The sequence below is a fragment of the Spermophilus citellus genome, assembly GCF_964194105.1.
Source record: "Spermophilus citellus genome assembly, chromosome: 19".
NCBI lineage: Eukaryota > Metazoa > Chordata > Mammalia > Rodentia > Sciuridae > Spermophilus > Spermophilus citellus.
The window spans coordinates 3,442,634-3,459,895 of record NC_138201.1 but is presented as its reverse complement, the minus strand read 5'-3'; the positions used below and the strand labels follow the sequence as shown (position 1 = coordinate 3,459,895).

Here is a 17,262-nt window from a genome sequence, read left to right as displayed (position 1 = left end):
CCAGAAGTAGTCTCTGAGTCACTGTGTCATCTGTCTGTTGGGAGGGAGGGTGGACTGCACTCCAGGTGGCTTCTGAGCTTGTGTGCTAAGCTACTTCCCTCTCCATCTTGTCCCCTCCCTCCTGACCCAAACCATCAGCCCTTGGAACACCACCTCCCTGTGGGGCCTTCTCTGCCCTGTGGGCCCGTGGTGCTTGAAGCCACAGCACCGTGCAATTTAATACTTGAGTAATCGCTTGCCTTGCATCATTCTATAATTATTTGGTGAGGCTCATCCGCACAGCTGGGTCAGGAGCCTCCTTAATGTGTTTTTGTTTGCTTGTTTGTTGTTTGTTTTGATGCTCCTGGAGACGATCAACTCGGCCTGCAGGGCAGCCAGCCCTAGTTGTTAAAGCACATATGAGTTTTATGGATGCCTCCTCCTGAAGACCCGGAGCTTTAAAACAATCAACTCGCATATTCAGAGGGCACCCCATTTTGTTCACAGACGTTAAAACTCATATTGATTTTAATACTGGAAAAGAATCACTTGTGTATTTCGAAATGGCCACAGTTCCACTTCACTTTTTTGCTGTGCATTGGTTGGAGAGAATGTCGTATATTTTTATTTCCTCCTTTGGGTTCTGCACCCCCACCCCACCCCAGCAGTACTTTGTCTCTTTAAGAGAACTCTTGATGGAGGGGACAGGATGTTCTGGCAGATTTAAGGTCCCCCCACCCCCAAAAGAGTGGATTTGGTTCTGTATTGAATATTCATGGTAGGGTGGGGTCACATTTTTATAACCTGAAAAGATGCCACTAATAAATTTGTTAGGTGACAGGAAAAACACTCAAAGGTGGGGAGCAAACTGCATGTACCCATATGACATGTGATCACGCTCGGAGGGCCAGTTGCTCCACTTTGTCTCCGTTGCATCCAGATTAATGCACTTACCCTGTGGAGGCTGAGGCATTTGCTGGATCGGCATTACCATCAGCATGCTCTCTGGCTTGTAGCAACCCGCATGCACACTGCTAGAGCTCCAATCCAGACACACTCAGCTCTTGCAGTCACTGGGTTAGGCTCTGCTGTCCTTTTTAAACCTTTTTTTTTTTTAATTGAGGGAAAATAGGTAATCATTTATCACTGTTCCTCTTCCTTGAACATCTTGAGAAAAATAACAAAAATACAAACATTCTTCTGTAAGTTGGAGTGTATATAAGTACTGTTTGGGTATCTATAAATATGGGTGAGTGAGTGCGCGAACTGCAGACACACGTGTCTTGATACAGGCCTGAAAGTTTCTAGTCTGACGCTGGTTAGTGGAGCTGCTGTTGGCTGCACCAACCCAGCACCCTTCTCCCATCCTGGAGCCCCAAACCGGCTCACCGGTGCCTTTTTAAAAAGAAAAAGAAAAAACAAACCCACCACCCTGGGCTGCTGATGGCACTGGAGAGCCACCCTGTCCGGTGGCGACTGTCCTCTTGACGTGCGCCCGGAGCCGGGCAGCTGGGGAGGGGACGGGACAGCCGGGTCATCTCTGGGGGCAGCGGGGCCCGGCCTGGCCGCGGCCGCTCCGAGGGGAAGTGGCGCCGGGTCCGCGGGCCGGGCCCTGCGAGGCGGCGGAGGCCGGGGCCGGCGGCCCGTCCACGTGAAGCGAAAGTTGTGCGGCGGCGGCCGTTTTCTAGGAAAGCGCCGCTCGCCCTCGCCGCCCTCCGCCAGCGCCCGGTGTCCCCGCCGGCGAGGCCGGGCCGCTGCGGGTCAGTGTCGGGCGGCGGGCGCGGGCCCGCGGGGGCGCACGGGGCGGGCGGCGGGGCGCGGGGAGCGCGCCGCGCGGAGTTGCGGAGACAAAAGCGCGGGCCGAGATTTCACCTGCCGCGGAGGGGGCCGGGGCCGGCCGGAGCCCATTGTGTGGGGCGCGGCGCGGGCGGCGGGCGGCGGCTGTGATTGGCGGAGCGGGCGGGGCGGGGGGCGCGGCGCTGTCAGCCCGGGCGAGCCCGCGCCCCGCGCGTGCAGACACCGCACCGAGCCCCGCGCCCAGCCCGGCCGCGGGCGCCCCGAGCCGGCTCCCGCCTGGCGGCTACATGGAGAGTGTCAGGTGGGTCCCGCGCCGCGTCCTCGCCGCGCCGCCCCTTCCCGGCCGCGCCGCGGGCTTCCCGGGCCTCGCCGCGGAGGCTGGAGCGCCCAGGGCGCCCAAGTTGAGTCTCCCAGCCTCCTCCTCCTCCTCCTCCTCGCGCTTTCCCAACTTGGACCGGAGTTGCGCGCTGCCAAGTGGAGGCCGCGGCCGCGGAGGGTGGGAGGCAGCGGCGGAGGCCTGCGGTCCTGGGGGGAGATTTGCCCTGCTCGCGCGCTCGCTCGCCTTGATGTATTTTTTTTAATGTTCATGGGTGGGGTGTAGTTGAGAGTTGGAGGAAGTCCTGCCTGTGTGCTTCTCTTTCGGTGCCTTTTTCCCCTCTCCTCCCTCTGCAGTTCGTTTTCTGCCGGTCTGGCCTTCAGGCAGCCACTTGGGTGAAGCCCTCACCATCCCTGCATTTGGGGGACATATCCGGGGTGTGATTTATGTCACCTCGAGAGCGTGTGAAATAGACGAGGAGCCTTCAGTCTGAGTGGAACCCGTGTGGATGTTTCTTTGCTTCTGATAGTTTGTTTCTATATCTGTCTGGGCTATTTTGAGAGTGGCTGTTCAAATTCAAGGAGTTCACACACAGCGCAGGGGAGGGGAGGAGGAGCCCCCCCATGGACGCAGGCCGGCAGGCAAGTGGTCCAACTGGTTGGGGGTCCTCAGTCTCTGCTGTTACTTTAATTAAGTAGGGAGCGCGGTTAGGGAGAGCCAGGGCCACGGTGCGCCCAGCTGAGCCGGCTGGGAATGTAGCTAAGTATCAGGACTGCCAGGAGGAGGAGGAAGACGTCAGTGGGGAGGGGACTTGCCCCCTCCTTCCCAAGTGTGGTGATGGGAAGGAGCAGACCTCTGGAAAGTGGGGGGCAAAGTACATGGACACTCTTCCTCTTTGGGATTAACTCCTTCAGGGCCATCCAGTTAAAACTGAAATAGCTAATACTTTTATATTCTTGTCCAAACAGACCAAATGTTCTGATCAAGCCAATTTAAAAATGCAAATCACCTAATTTCCATAGATTCCAACATTCTGAAAGTGACACATTTGGAGGAAAAATTAAGCCTGATAACAGGAAATATGAATCATACTATCAATGACTAATCTGCTTAGGGAAAAAACGTAACGTGTACTTTATCATTAGGAAGTGCTAAAGAAGCCATTTTTTTCCCAAGTTAAAGCAAGTGACGTCTTTATTTGGGAATTGGCCCTGTTGTGCCCTGTGTGTGTTGTGTAATAGGTGTTCAGGAGCTGGTGTGTGTGCACGCGGAGGAGGTGGCTTGTGTGGCGGTGAGGCATTCAGGCTGGCCTGTCAGTGTCAAGGAGACCTCCAGCGTGATCGGGCTCAGATTCCAGTTTAGGGTTTCTGCGGGGCTGTTTTTGTTGAGCAGAAGAATACCATGCTCTGCTCCGTGTTCAGGCTCATCACTAAGCAGACCAAGGCAGACAGAAGCCTCTCCTAATTGATACCCTTTGCATAATCGAAAAAAGGTCTCTACCTACTTTATGTGCTGCTTTGTGCTGCCTGACACATTTCAGTGAAAAGTATGTAAAAATGAAACCAAAATACAGACTGTCTACCCAGAGACACTGGCTGGCTAACTCTGGAGTGTGATGTAGCTGAACCTTGAGCGGATTGGGCTGACACTTGATAATCAAAGTTGATTTATTGTTCATTAGTACTACCTTAGCCTCTCAGGCAAGACAGTTATTTGTGTAGTGGCCCTGTCGGGAGCAAGACTGCAAGCACCTGTCATTTCCAAGGCAGAAGATAAGCAACAAATATGAAAATGATGCAAATAAAAACACATCTCCCGAGGTGAAAGATCATAGTGCCCTGATTTTTTTTCCCCCCTTCAAAACAAAATAGCAGGAGTCAATACCAGACTGCTAAAGACTTTTTCTTTTTTTCTTTTTTTAACCCTAAGACCTACTCGTGGAATGAGAGTTCTGGGCTTTGTGTTCACCTCTGTGCCTTAAGAACTTTCTTTCCTGCTCAGATGTACAGCTTGCCTGACAGAAAGTTGGTTAATGAAGGAAATAAGAAACATAACATGTCAGCTGTTTAATCCAAGTAATTGAAAGGTGGGCATCCCGTTTGTGTGTGTGTGTGTGTTTAAAAAAATACGCACATTTCATTAAATGAAACTTTTAAGCGTGATCATGGGCAAGTGCCATGACATGACACCAAGCCCAGTGACGCGGGTCATAATTCCAAGTGCCTTTTCTGCAGCTCCTTTCTCTCGGGATTTTTCCTTCCCTCCTTGAAGGGGGATATCGTCTCATGATGTATGACAGAAAACAACCTAAGTGTCAAAAGAAAACAAAATCAGGGAACTTTTGTCTACAGCCCTTCAGACACGGATTAACTCATATTTTTCCAGGGATGGAATGGAAACATTCTGTATGGGGATATGTGGTGTTTTGTCTTCTCTGAGTTTTCATTTGACAGGGATTTTAGAGGCTGTGATCTTAATTAAATCTCAACTAGCTGAAATAACGCATCTAAAGGCACGCGGTGTTGCGTAACCTCGCTCTGTTGATAAACCATAAATCATCAGGAAGCTTGATAGGAATGGTTGGTTTGAAATTTTTTTTTTTTTCCTGTTAAATGCACCTTAAGAAACAAAACCCTCATCCTTGCTGCCCTGTGTCTGAGCACATCAGGGGCTGGCACTGCAAAGATAAACTCCCTGTTGACACTGGCCAGTCGTGCAACTTTTTTAGCTTAGCCTTCTTCCAATTGCAAGATGCAGTGAAATTAAAATCTAGATTCATGAAAGCAATGAAATTCCAGATTCGTCAAGCATTATGTGCAGAAGTGTTTGAATCACAGTGTTTCTCAGATAATCAGAGGAGAATGTTGTGACCATTTTCTCGGCCCTAGGATGTGATTAAAATTTGAGTTGGCCAGAAAAAAAAAAATTTAAAAAGGGTTGAAGAAATTGATTTTATTATGTGGTTTATCTGTGAATGAGCATTTCACTTAAGAGAACCTGAAAACCATGCTCTCAGTAGCTGAGCCAAATCGGGACCAGCTTCAGTCGGATGCAGATAGTTGACTGTGATTCCTAATCAGGGGCTAACTCCCCGGCAACAGTTGACCAGAGAAGGTGCGTCAACAAATGGATGCCTGTTGTCTCTCCGGTATGTTGCATGTCAGAAACAGGCATTTTGATGCCAAGGAGTTGCAATTATTAGCTGTCTAGTTTTTATAAATTGTAGTGCTCGAAAGTACAGTGTTGTTTAATTTTACTGCCTTTACACAGATGTTTTTAACTGCTGCCTTTTGGAGCTCCTCTATATGCCTTAGTAGACGCTATCTACATAGAAAAATTGAGCAGGCTGTGTGTGACAGCCTAGTGGCATGTGTTTCGTAGGTGATGGTTTGATAGAAGGCTGGTAGTTATGTTGCTGTTCACCTGTCCATCTTCTTAGGCAGAGGAGTTCAGCCCTGCATGATGAGATGTGGGGTATCCTGAACTCCCCAAAGCTAAATTTATTGTATGATGAAAGCTGCATTTTCTTGGAAGCAACATGGTATTGCTGGGTACCTGGTTCAGTCTTCTCAGAGTGCACCACCCTTTCCCTGCCTCATGAATGTCCTTCTGCTCTTCACCTTTTTTTTTTCCTTTCATACAAAATAATAATATTTTAAAAATCATCGAAAATTCTGGTACTGCTTTGCTTAAAACACTTTCTGCAGACTGAAGGGAGTCGAATTATCTGGCAAGAGCTAAACTGGGCCTCTCCCTTCAGATGATGGGAATAACCTTCTCTGGGTCCCTCTTCTAGCCTGCCTGGCAGTTGTTTGAAGAGAAATAAATCTAGAATGAGAAAAAATGAATTCTGAACGCATGCATTATGCCTCGTTTTCAAATCTGGTTAAAAGCTACTAATGAATCAGGAGGCAGGCTAAATGTTAGGTTGAGCTTTTTAGAATACCTTGGTACCACGTTTTAATTTTTAAGCTTTATCTTGCCCTTAAATCTGAAACATCATTGTTCAAATAACTGAGAACAAGGTAAATCAACAACATCAAAAGGTGGGCTTCTGTGATTTCTCAAGGGCTTGTTATTTTGTAGTTCCCGATTCTATTTGATGTCTTGACAAAACAAGATGACACAGAGGAGAATACATTAAATTTTGATTTTTTTCATCTAACCTGTTACTGTTGTGGCAGCTTAATTTCTTCCACTTTTTTTCCTGAAGATGGCTGTCTTGTTGGGTTCCGCTAATTGTCCCAGAACTTGGGAAGGTGGGTCTTCCTGGGTCTCTCCCCTGGCCTTTTTTTTTTTTTTTTTTTTTTTAACATATTTGGACTTTTCCCATGCAGGCAGTTTTGACAGGGCTCTCTCTTCATTAGAAGTAAATCAGTGAGTGGTGGAATTGTCAAACTAGAAACTGATGTCTTCTCATGAGAGTCATCAGACTGTCCTTTGCACCCGTAGCCTAACTGTGATGACAAGGTGGAGAAGCTGGGGAAGGCCAGGCAGGAGAAGCTTCAGTGGTTTAAAAACAAAAAAAAAACCAAAAAAACAAAAAACAACGTTGTTAAGTCGTCGTAACCCAAGTGGGGCCTCAGAAAACTTTGGAATGATCCACTTTGGGCCTACCTGTCTGTTAAAATTCAGTTATTTCCCCCCCCACACACCCTCTCAAAATACAGGGGGCCTTATTTGCACTTGAGCTCCCTGTGTTATTTCCTGTGCTGGTTGAAGCTTTGAAGAAAACAGAGCTAAATTTTACTGTTAGTCTTAGAAAAATCTTTTTTTCTTTTTCTTTCTTTCTTTTTTTTTTGAGGAAAGATCAACATTTTGTTTTTCTCCGTGTAACACTAACAGTTGACCTAAAACCCTATCTGCAAGTTATCTCCACTTATTTTAGCTGTGCCTGCGTCTCCATCAGGATGGATACAGTTGCTTTTCCATTATTTTTGAATAGTACTTGAATTCAAGAGGAGGTAACGAACACCCCAGTCCTTCCCTCCCAGAGCTAAGGACTGTGGAGAGAGTCTCTTCTGATGTCCCTTCTTGGAGTAGTTCCCTTGGCAGTACTTAAAAACGATCTTTGATTTTGTTACAAAACATCATGGTGTGTTGGATTCACTTGTTGTCCCTCCTACCTATGGGGGAGAGAGGTTGAGGAAGGGAGAGGAGGCAATTTTCTTGATTTAAGTGATAGTAGTAGTAGTAGTAGTAGTAATAGTAATAATAATAATAATAATAATAACAACAACGGCTGGGTTGAAGAGATCAGTGCTTCTTGGGTGATGATTTCCCTGTGCAGCTTCCACTGTTTCCTGCATTTAACAGTTATTAAAGGGAAAAGCTATTTAATTTATGTAAAATTTACATTTTTATGCAAATGAGGCTGATATTTATTAGGGCTAAAACAATTCTGCCTGCTCTAGAGTCCCCTCTTCTGCCTGGGAAATGCTACACTGTAGCGAGGAGGCCTTACCTCTGCTGTAAACAAATAGAAATTCAGGCCACTTTTTTAAATTTAAAGACAAAAGAAAAAGAACTTGGAGAGCTTTGGTAGAGATTGCCCATTAGGGTGGATAACCTGGAATAACTCCTGATTGGCAGGCAAGTCTTGGCCTTCCAGTTCTTCCTGAAGAAAGATAGCCTTTCTTGATAGAATGTAATAAACAAAATGATAAAAAATGAAATGCTAATTGCATTTTAAAGAGGTCTTTTTTTTCTAAAATTTTAATAGGTGGTTGCATTGTTACTGAGAGAACAGTTATGCTAATGACTGACTACTTAGATGATTTTGCATTAATATAATAACCATTACTTGCCTTAATGCTTTGTACAGTATTGTGGCAAAATAGCTAAGTCTAAAAGAGTTATACAAAAAGCAGAATTCCATAATGAAGCAGAATTATACTTTCCACATGAATAGCATGCTTTTTCTTTTTTCTGTTTTTTTTTTAACTGAAATATTATGTCAGAAATGTATTTTCTTTTCTTTATGATCCAGCTGCCTTCCATGTTCCCTGGTTAGAATTTTTTCTGATTTTTTTAATATATATATTTGTAATACCGTGGAAACTAGGTGGAACTTTCTAACTTTGTCGGCGGTTCGTCTGTTGTGTCACTGGCTGGTTAATTCTGAACACTCGAGTTTCTCAGGAGGGCAGAGGTTATGATGTTGGTTTCCTCCTGCACAGGCCAGCTGCTATATGCTCATATAAAATTTGGCATAGTTTGTTCGTTCGTTCGTTCTTTTTTTTTTTTTTTTATAGAGCCATTTTCTTTGTTTGCTTTTGTTTTGACATGCTGGAGCCTTCTGATTTAATTTGTTTTGCTCTTCTTATGTGATTAACTAGGTAACACTGCCTAACCAGATCACTTCATCACCAAACAGCCTGGTGTCTGGGGGGAAGTTAGTTCCTGGGACACACAGAGGTGAATGAGCAAAGATTAACACCCGTTCCTAATTTTTTTTTTTGGGGGGGTGGTTATTTAATGAAAATAAATTTAAAGAAAGGTTTGTGGAAATAAAGCAGCTCGCATAAATTTTTGTTCTTCCTGGTTTTATAGTTTGTCCACAGTGGTAGGAGGAGATGCTGATGGGCAGAGTGTGTGTCTGTCTGCTCTCCCTCTCCCCCTCCCTCCCTGTGGTCCTTAGCTGGAGCCTAAGCTACAGGGAGGGAAAAACATGATAACATGTTATTTTCAGTATTGATATTGTGTCCTCTGCCTCCCACCCAATTCCTTCAATTGTCTCCTAGATTAGAAAGAAGCATTGTTTCTCCAATGTTTTTGTTTGTTTGTTTGCTTTTCAGATTTTCCCCTCCCATCACCTGCCTCTCCCTGAGATAAAAGACAACAATAAGGCCCATTATGTGACTAGTCCTCAGGCCTTCAGACGTGCAGAGGCAGAACTTGCTGGGCAGTGCAGGGGCTTGGGACAGCAGTTGGTAGCTGAGGACAGTCTCCCGTGGCTGCTCTGGAGCTAGAGCAGCAGGCCCACACTAGCAGAGGTCTGTGGCCCGGGCACAGTGGTGTTCCTGCCATTCCCGCAGGTCCCAGTGCACCTGGGATCCGCCACACCCAGCTGGTATCAGTCAACAGTGGATCATGCCGTGTGTTTTTTCAATTCATGATTTCCTCTTGAAACTCAACTAAATAGTGTTAACTCGTGTGTGTGTGTGTGTGTGTGTGTGTGTGTGTGTGTGTATGTGTTTAAATTCAGTTTTGTATGCTAGCATTCTTTAAATGTCTGCCAGGAGTTTAATTTGAATTTCTGATCCCTGAAGGCAGCTAGACAGAATCATTCTAGTTCTTCATAAATTGCCTTCTATGATTCATTGTTAACTCATAAAACACTCATTTCTATATACTCAAACAGCTGAGGTAGTTACAGTATCAGGGATATATATATTTTTTTTGTCTTATATTTAAATTGTCTTATGAGAAAGAAAAAAAATTAGCTTAAACTGCCAGATAGGCACCAGGCCCTGTGGCTGCGAGAACATCAAAAACGCACGTGTTTATCTCCGGGAGAGCAAGGTGGCCAGCGTGGGATTGGAAAAGAGGAAAGCTTCGTTTTCACTGAATACTCTCAAAGAGGGGCCCGTAAATATGAGACCGCTGTAGTTAAAAACTCACATGACTGTTTTAAATACTATTGATTTAAACCACTGGCTAGATTTTATGAATCAGAGTGTAATTTCTGAGCTCTGGCCATATTTCTCAGTGCGAGGCTCGCTCTCCTGTGTGCCTTTAGCTGCTTTCCACACATTCAACCCAGGATTAAATGATAGCAGTTACAGTGATCAATAGGTTAAGACTGTTGCGATCACTCTTGCCGCTAATGACCTCAGTAGTAATGGGCAATAAAGTGTGGGCTGTAATAGCCCGTCACTGGTCCTGCGTGCCCTTTGATTCCTAGTATTAGTGGGGACTGGCGCATGAGAAAGTTGGACGCTGGGAATTCGGGCAGTGGATACATGGCTGTAATTCTTAACTAGTTAAAGCCTTAAACTGTGCTCTGATTTTTTCCCCCTACCCCATCATGGTTTCTGATCCATTTGAATATGTTTGCTAAAGCTTCCTATAACCTCCTTTCCTGATCTGTTGGAGCAGAAACTTTGAGGAAATCTCAGTTTTATTGCATTTATAAATTAATCTTGAGCCTCCCTTTAGAGGTTTGGTGCTAACTGGTGAGAAAATGTGGTTTCGGACAGTAAAAGCCAAGTTCAAGCCATTGGGACACAATGGCCACTTCTGGTCACTCAGGGACCCATCAGCTGGGGTGGAGGATCACTCCAACTTCTTGCTGCGGTCCCTCCATGGGCCGGGCTGGGCTGCTGCTCCAAGCGTTTTGCTGCTCATCAGCTTCTCCATCAAAGTGTCCAGAGGAAGAAAGCAAGGGAGGGTCAATCCACTGCTCTGCAGCATAACTGCAGAAGATTAATAGATAACTGTGGGAATGGGGCCTTAAACTGCGGGCTGTCTGTGAGGTTGGAAAATGCTCTGTGTGGGTTCTGTCCCTCATCACCCCTCCCCTTTTATTGACAGTCAAGAGACAGTGGTATTCCTCATTCAAGAAGATGCACGCAATTTTACCAGAGTTAGAAAGAAAATAAAACTTCCAGAATACGTACACACACATGCACACACACACAATCATGCACAAGCATGTGTGTCTACACGTATGTATGTGCATATGGAAAACTTCTAAAAAAACTGATTCACTGAGGTGTCCTTTGCCCACAGCACTCCTACTAAGGGTACAGGCAGAAGACTTCTTCTGTCAGTTCCATGCGTCTGTGTGACCACCACCCTGGTCGGAGTGCCCCCGGAAGTCCCCTGGTCCCTTGCTAACAGGATGTCCATAGATCTCTTGAGTATTCACAGCCAGGGGATTGTTTCTGTGCTGACTTGTGTTACAACTCTGTGAAGTTCATGTTCGCCGTCGGTTCAGACCTTACACCACCCATTCCTGTGCGTTTTCCTGTTCATCACCATTAGAAATTTGGCTCAAGAATATTTATATTGTACATCATCCAAGAAACGCAGAGGAAAAAAGAAACCTTAAACATGGCTCTTTTGTTTGCTTAATTGAACCTCCTGGCTGGGTCCGTGATGCAACTCCCAAGGAAAAGTCAACCCCGTGAGGTGACGTGTGGCCTCAGCAGCCCCAGACAATGACTGGCACCCCGTGCACATTTGAGAATCCAGAAAGTTTCTTCTGGGCAAAGGCAAAGTGAACTAATTGGAAATAATTTGTAGGTGGTTGGATGTTTGGGTAATGTCATCTTGATGTTTGCCCTAGACTGAATGCAAGTTCGCCGTTCCGATCATTGGTGGTATTTCATGCTGCGAATTATCTTTTTAAAAGGATAATTTATCCATTCATATACATCTGTCCCTTTTTGCATATAAAAATATTCAGACATGCCCATCTGTTTTAAATTACAGTGTATCTACATCTACACTTAAAAGGCCACTGCAATAGGAAGAATTCATGGATGACCTTCCAGAGCTGGGTTAATGAAATTTTCCCAGGATTCAAGCTAGTGTTTTCTAAACATGCAGAACTTGCACGTCAACATCCCCACACACAACATGCCCACAGCAACAGTGCAGAGCATTCATTGTACATGAATCTGACCTTCAGGAACCATTTTTAGTTCATCAAAATTAGTGATGCTGAGAAATCGGGACATCAGAGCATAATGACTGTGAAATTAGGAATGAGAGCTCGCTATGCAAATGACAGGACAGATCATGTGAGAGAGTCAAGATAAACTGCACATTAAGACATTATGTTACATAAAATTAATACTGCATTTCTCCCTTTTGCTTACTGTTCCCCTGAAAGATTTTTTAATTCTTTTATCTTCTGATCAGCTATTGTCTGCTGAATTTTTTTCAAGTGGCACACAGGCAAAGTGCAAAACATGTTATTACCTTTTATTGTAATACATGAGATGACAGCAGATCCTTTTTAACAAAGTATATCCTTTACTGCCTCTTGCTTCTTGCTGTCACATGTTTGATTAGAAACCAAAGAGAAGTAAGATGCTTAAATATTACTCTTCCAAGACATACGGGTTTTGTCTTCTCCTTCGTTGTTTTCTTTTCTTATCTTTTCATTGGGGTGTGTGTGTGGGGGGGTGATTCTTCATGAAATAGTCTTGCATTACGGGGACTGACAAAATGGTTCTCATGTAGTCTGCAAATTAAACACAAGTGCAGTGATTATTTTGAATAGCTAAATTACATTCTAGAAAGCTCGCGGAATTCATAGCATTGTCATTAGGTATCCGCTTGAATACAATTTGTGTAACCTTGGCCAAGACAGGCTGTCATTTTAATGTCAGTGTTTTATCTGAACAAGACATCATCCTTTCAGATCCAGTGTACAGGTTCCTTGCAAAGATGCCCGTGCAGAAACGTGTTAACAGTTGCAAATATGAAATGCTATCAAGTTCATCACTGTGGCTGTTTGTCACTGAAATGTCATGGAAAGCGGCTTTTAATGGTCTCGCACATAATATGAAGGAATTGAGACATCTGTGTGCTGGGTGATCAGGAAGGGTGAAGGCGTCACGGAAAGGGTCTGTGCCCAGGTTCAGAGGGCGCCTCTGAGGTTCCCTTATCAATGGGACTTGGCAATTTTTGATTGTCCTGAAAATTGCTATGCACAAAGGAAGTGCGTCCCATAACTCCAGCTGCAAAGCTATGGGGTCCTATGTCCCTTCTCCCTTAATACAAAATTCAAGTTTGGGTTAACTTCCTCCAGCTCGTTTTGATTGAAGACTCGTTCTTAACTAGAAGCTGAGCTCTTTCTATCCCAGATCCGGATAGCATTTGTTAAGTTTCTCATCCTTGTCTGTCTCTAAGACTTTCTGGAACCCCCATCAGGGCTGAAAGGTCTCATTTTTCTGTATTTAAAATAAACTCCAGGGCTGGGGGTGTTGCTCAGTGGTCGAGTGCTGGCCTAGTGTGTCTGAGGCCTTGGGTTCTATCCCTAGTGCCACAAAAACCACCCTCTACAGACTCCACGGGAGATGGCACAGCGGTCGGTGCTGCGTCCCTCTGCCGAAGTCCGAGTTGCCTGGGAAGGTGGGTCAGCTCTCTGGGCAGGCTGGGGGCAGCCGGCCGCTGGCCTGGGGCGCAGCGTGCTAGGGTTTCCTGGCCTCTATTCACGCTCGGTTACGTTCCAGGTCCCCGTGTCGGTGGCTATGATGACACCTCAGGTTATCACTCCGCAGCAGATGCAGCAGATCCTCCAGCAGCAGGTGCTGAGCCCTCAGCAGCTCCAGGTCCTCCTCCAGCAGCAGCAGGCCCTCATGCTTCAGCAGGTAACCATCCCCACCCCCACCACGCCCGCTCAGAATGGCCCCTTGGCGGAGTGGCCGCCATTCCAGTTGGAGAGGGCAGGTGGCTGTAGCAGTCTGCAGACCAGCCTCCGAGGGGTGGGTTGCATCTGCGTCCCCGAGAGACAGCCCGGCCACAGTGGCCAGGCTTTGGGACCAAGCTCAGGGCTGTCACTGGACTTGGTGGAGAAAGGTCTCGGGGCTTAGTGGCTTACCACTCTTTTATTTGCTAAGCCCAGAGGCTTCTGGATGGCGAGAATCAAAGCAGAGCGAGGGGCACGGCGGGAGCAGGCTTAACTATGACAGCTCTTGAAGTCCCCATTTCAACTCAGACCCTGACGGAATTTCCCCTGTAATACAAAGAAGCGTTTTGGAGTTGGTTGATTTCAAGGTGCACTTTTCATCTTCTTCCGTCTGCGCTCATGTTGAGATGAGCCTCTGGCTGTCATTCTGCCATGGGGACCTGATGCTCAGACCTCGTGGACACTTGAGCCGAAGGGATGAGACTGAGTACTGCAGCGGGCGAGGGGTGGCAGGGACCCCAGACAGGAAGCTCCCGTGCTGGCCGGTGCTCCGCGCTGCCCACCCCCACTGTCTGGATGCGCTGGAGACTCACCAGACTCTCTCAGCAAGGGCATCTTGGCTTTGTTGTACTCTCAAAGGTCATCCCTTGCCTTATTTTAATTAGTTTGTGTAGAAAATGGTATGTTTTTCATCAGTCCATTTTTGAGATTACTTCTCAAACAATAATGCCAAGAATAGTCAGCGTGTGCGGAATTTATTGTCGACTTTCAAACTAAAGGTCAGCCCATTACAGATAGAAGAATGCTCTTTTTCAAATCACAGTTTGTATACGGCACCGAAAGGGACAGTGGACCGGCACTGCCCTCTGTCACTTACCGTCCTCTCTTTCCTTTGTAGCAGCAGCTTCAAGAGTTTTATAAAAAACAACAGGAACAGTTGCAGCTTCAACTTTTACAACAACAGCATGCTGGAAAGCAGCCTAAAGAGGTACCGACAATACATATTTTACTTTCAAACCGCAGCTCCCCGAGGACTCTCTAGTGGCTGTTAAACTGTCATTCATCTTTTAAGTGATTTCGCAACTGAGCTGACTCTATCGGTTCTCGGCTTTCAGACCCAGAGTTATTGTCCTGTTGTCTGAGGTTCCTGGGTTCCATTTGCTTCCTGCCACTTATCTTCCCAGTGCTGCTCCAGAGCCTACCTGTGTGGGGACCGGGACAGGGGTCTTGGGCCGAGCACCCTGGGCTCAGGCTGGAGCTGGGGGTGAAGTGCTGTCTGTGGCATTTTTCTGGGACACTTGATTTTTCTTTTTCCAGCTCCAGAGGCTCTGGCCTTACAGCGATGGCCTCTTCTGTCACAAGAGTCAGCTTTTGTGAGGCTGGACAGACCAATAAGAGTTGGAAGAAAACTCAATGTCCCCATCTTCTTTGAGCTTCTCCCCACAGTTCTCCGCCTTGTAGTGGCCGAGGCCCAGGGAAGTCGGGCGTCTCGAGATCCTGGCTGAGGGTTTTCGTGGTACAGTAGCTTCTCTGTACTGTGCTTTGTGGGGTCACAGGTGTCTGCATGAGGCCCGCCACCCCAGTGGGTGCCAGTAGGCCTGGTGTGGCCCTCCTGGGGCTCCGCATCGCCCCCTGGAGGACTACTTGGTGAGGACACCCGGGACCCATTTCAGAGTTGCCCACCCAGCCCACCTCCTCCCACACCCTCCTCCTCCCACATGTGGCTGGTCACCTCCTGGGTCACCTCCTTGTGGTTCCATAGGCAGCCCCACCTCCTCCTCTCGCCTCCCTGCTGCTGCTCTCAGCGGCTGGCCACTCCCATTCTTGCAGAAGGCCTTACCAGGTGACTGCCCACGTCCCCGTCCCTCCCATGAGCACAGATGCGGTGGCACTCCTTCCGCACCCAGGAGTCACCTACTCCCCATGCGCCAGCCACTCCCTCTCGCGGGCTGGGTCTGCTTTCTGCGCCCTGCCAGCTTCTCGCCCAAGCCCTGCTCAGCAGCCTCCTGTACCCCCCGCGGAGCAGGGGCAGTTTTGGGGTGAAGGGGAGGTGGGGTTGAAATGAAATTGCTGACACAACCCTCAGTACAGTGGCGCTACCGGGTGCTGCTGTAATAAAATAGGGAACAGATTAAAAAGTGTCTAAAATGTAAATCTAAAGGACTAACAGTAATTAAAATGGAAATGGCGCAGGGAGGGAAGGCATGTAATTGTGAGATATCACTGCACAAGGCTCTCAGCTTTGTTTTGCTGGCTGTTTTTCTAATTCAGCAGGGCTTACTCATCAGTGGCAGTTCAATGCGCGTTAATGACTCTGGGATTGCAGGCATCACTCTGGACAAAGAAATGATTATTGTGCGGTCAAAAGAAGTTCAAAGACAAGAAGGGAATTTCAGTTTTTTCCTTAGAGATCCACATTCAAGAGCATATAAATTAAGCCAAATGTTAAAAACCACAGTCTGAAAGCTGACTTCAAAGTCACAACTCTCTAATTAATGAACTGCGAGCTTCAGTTTGGACAAGTTGTGGTTTGATGCGCCCATAAATCAACATGACAGCCCTGTTTCACAGTCTCAGACAGTGCTTGTCATTGAGTCACATCAGATGTAAACACAGCAGAAAAAAGAAGGGGTGTGAAGGGGGGCAATTGATCAACAGAATTGGTAAAAACCCACTTTTGAAGCACATTATGCATGATCACAGGAAATGGTTACAGCCTCGAGAGGGTTCCCTTCTGCTGTTGCTTTTTTGAATCAGATTTCTAACAGCCTTCAAAAGGGAGAATAAGAATTATGGAGACTCTCCCCTGTGGCTCACAGGCAATAACCCCCTGTTGTTATTTTGTGCTTCTTTCTTTTCAAAGGCATCAAAATTTAGTTTTTTAAAGATCTTTAACTCTATATTTGAAGACAAACAATAAAGGGCTGCCACTGTCATTCTTATCAGTTACCGGGGACTGTGTTCCCCCTTTCTGTTGCCACTTCTTGTTAACCTCTTATTTGGTCTGTTAGACAGAGTTTGGAATCCTCGTCCTCATGCTGGGAGAACATGAAAGTTCAGATGAGCTCCGAGGGCCTCCGAAGAAACGAGAAAGGGAAAGTTACGGGGCAGGAAGGAGGATAAAAGTTCACTCTCCAAAATTGTTCCTGTCAGGAAGGGGAGCAGAGAGAGGGGGGTGATGGCTGAGTCAGGGACGGAGGGAGGCGGGGAGAAGATACTCCGTGTCCACCGAGGAGATGCACCGTGACGGCATTGTCCCTTGTCCACAGCGCCAGGTCTGCTGTGGTCCCTTCCCAGGCAGAGGTGACCCAGGAGAGTTGTGGCCTAGAGTCTCCCGTGCGGGACGGAGGCCGGTGGAGTGGATGGGTCTCCTGGCTCGGTGCTGACCCGGTTCTTGGTGCTGTGGGACTTGGTCAGTAGGTCCCTCCTTCTCTGGGGTGTCGGGGCTGGTCTCCTGAAGTTCATCCTGCAGGTGGTGGTCCCTGGGTGGTGAACGAAATGCAGCTACATGGTAGCAATTTTATGATGCTGGTCCTGCTTTTGGAGGGTTTGAACTTAGAGGTTGACAGGTAGAGCAAGCACATCACAAGCCACTCATTAGTGGCACGTAATTTGGTGCCGTGAGTTTTACGTCCCCCTGTTGATGACCTGCAGCAAGCCCTCGTGTTGCCTCAGGTGGTCTGGAGATGTCTCCCTGGGCAGCCTTGCTGCACGCTGGGTTAGACCCAGGTCCCTGCTCAGGAGATAGATGCTCATGGTGGGAGGAGGCAGAGGCAGCCCTGCATAGCCGTGGAAGGGACTGGTG

The 17,262-nt window shown here is 47.1% G+C and overlaps 1 protein-coding gene across 12 annotated transcripts in view; it reads left to right on the top strand.

Annotated features, from left to right (window-relative positions):
* FOXP1 (forkhead box P1) overlaps positions 1-17,262 on the top strand; it is a 517,497-nt gene that overhangs the window by 427,389 nt on the left and 72,846 nt on the right. For 7 of the 12 annotated variants that reach the window (XM_081276304.1, XM_081276308.1, XM_081276305.1 and 4 more), the window contains 2 exons: positions 13,282-13,419; positions 14,356-14,445. The exons of 1 other annotated variant lie outside the window; for it this stretch is intronic. In XM_081276304.1, the coding sequence (XP_081132430.1) occupies positions 13,282-13,419; positions 14,356-14,445 (228 nt within the window). Of the gene's footprint in view, positions 1-1,544; positions 1,740-1,829; positions 2,078-13,281; positions 13,420-14,355; positions 14,446-17,262 lie in introns of those variants that run through there. 4 more of the 12 variants (XM_081276309.1, XM_081276307.1, XM_081276302.1 and 1 more) reach the window with 3 other exon arrangements.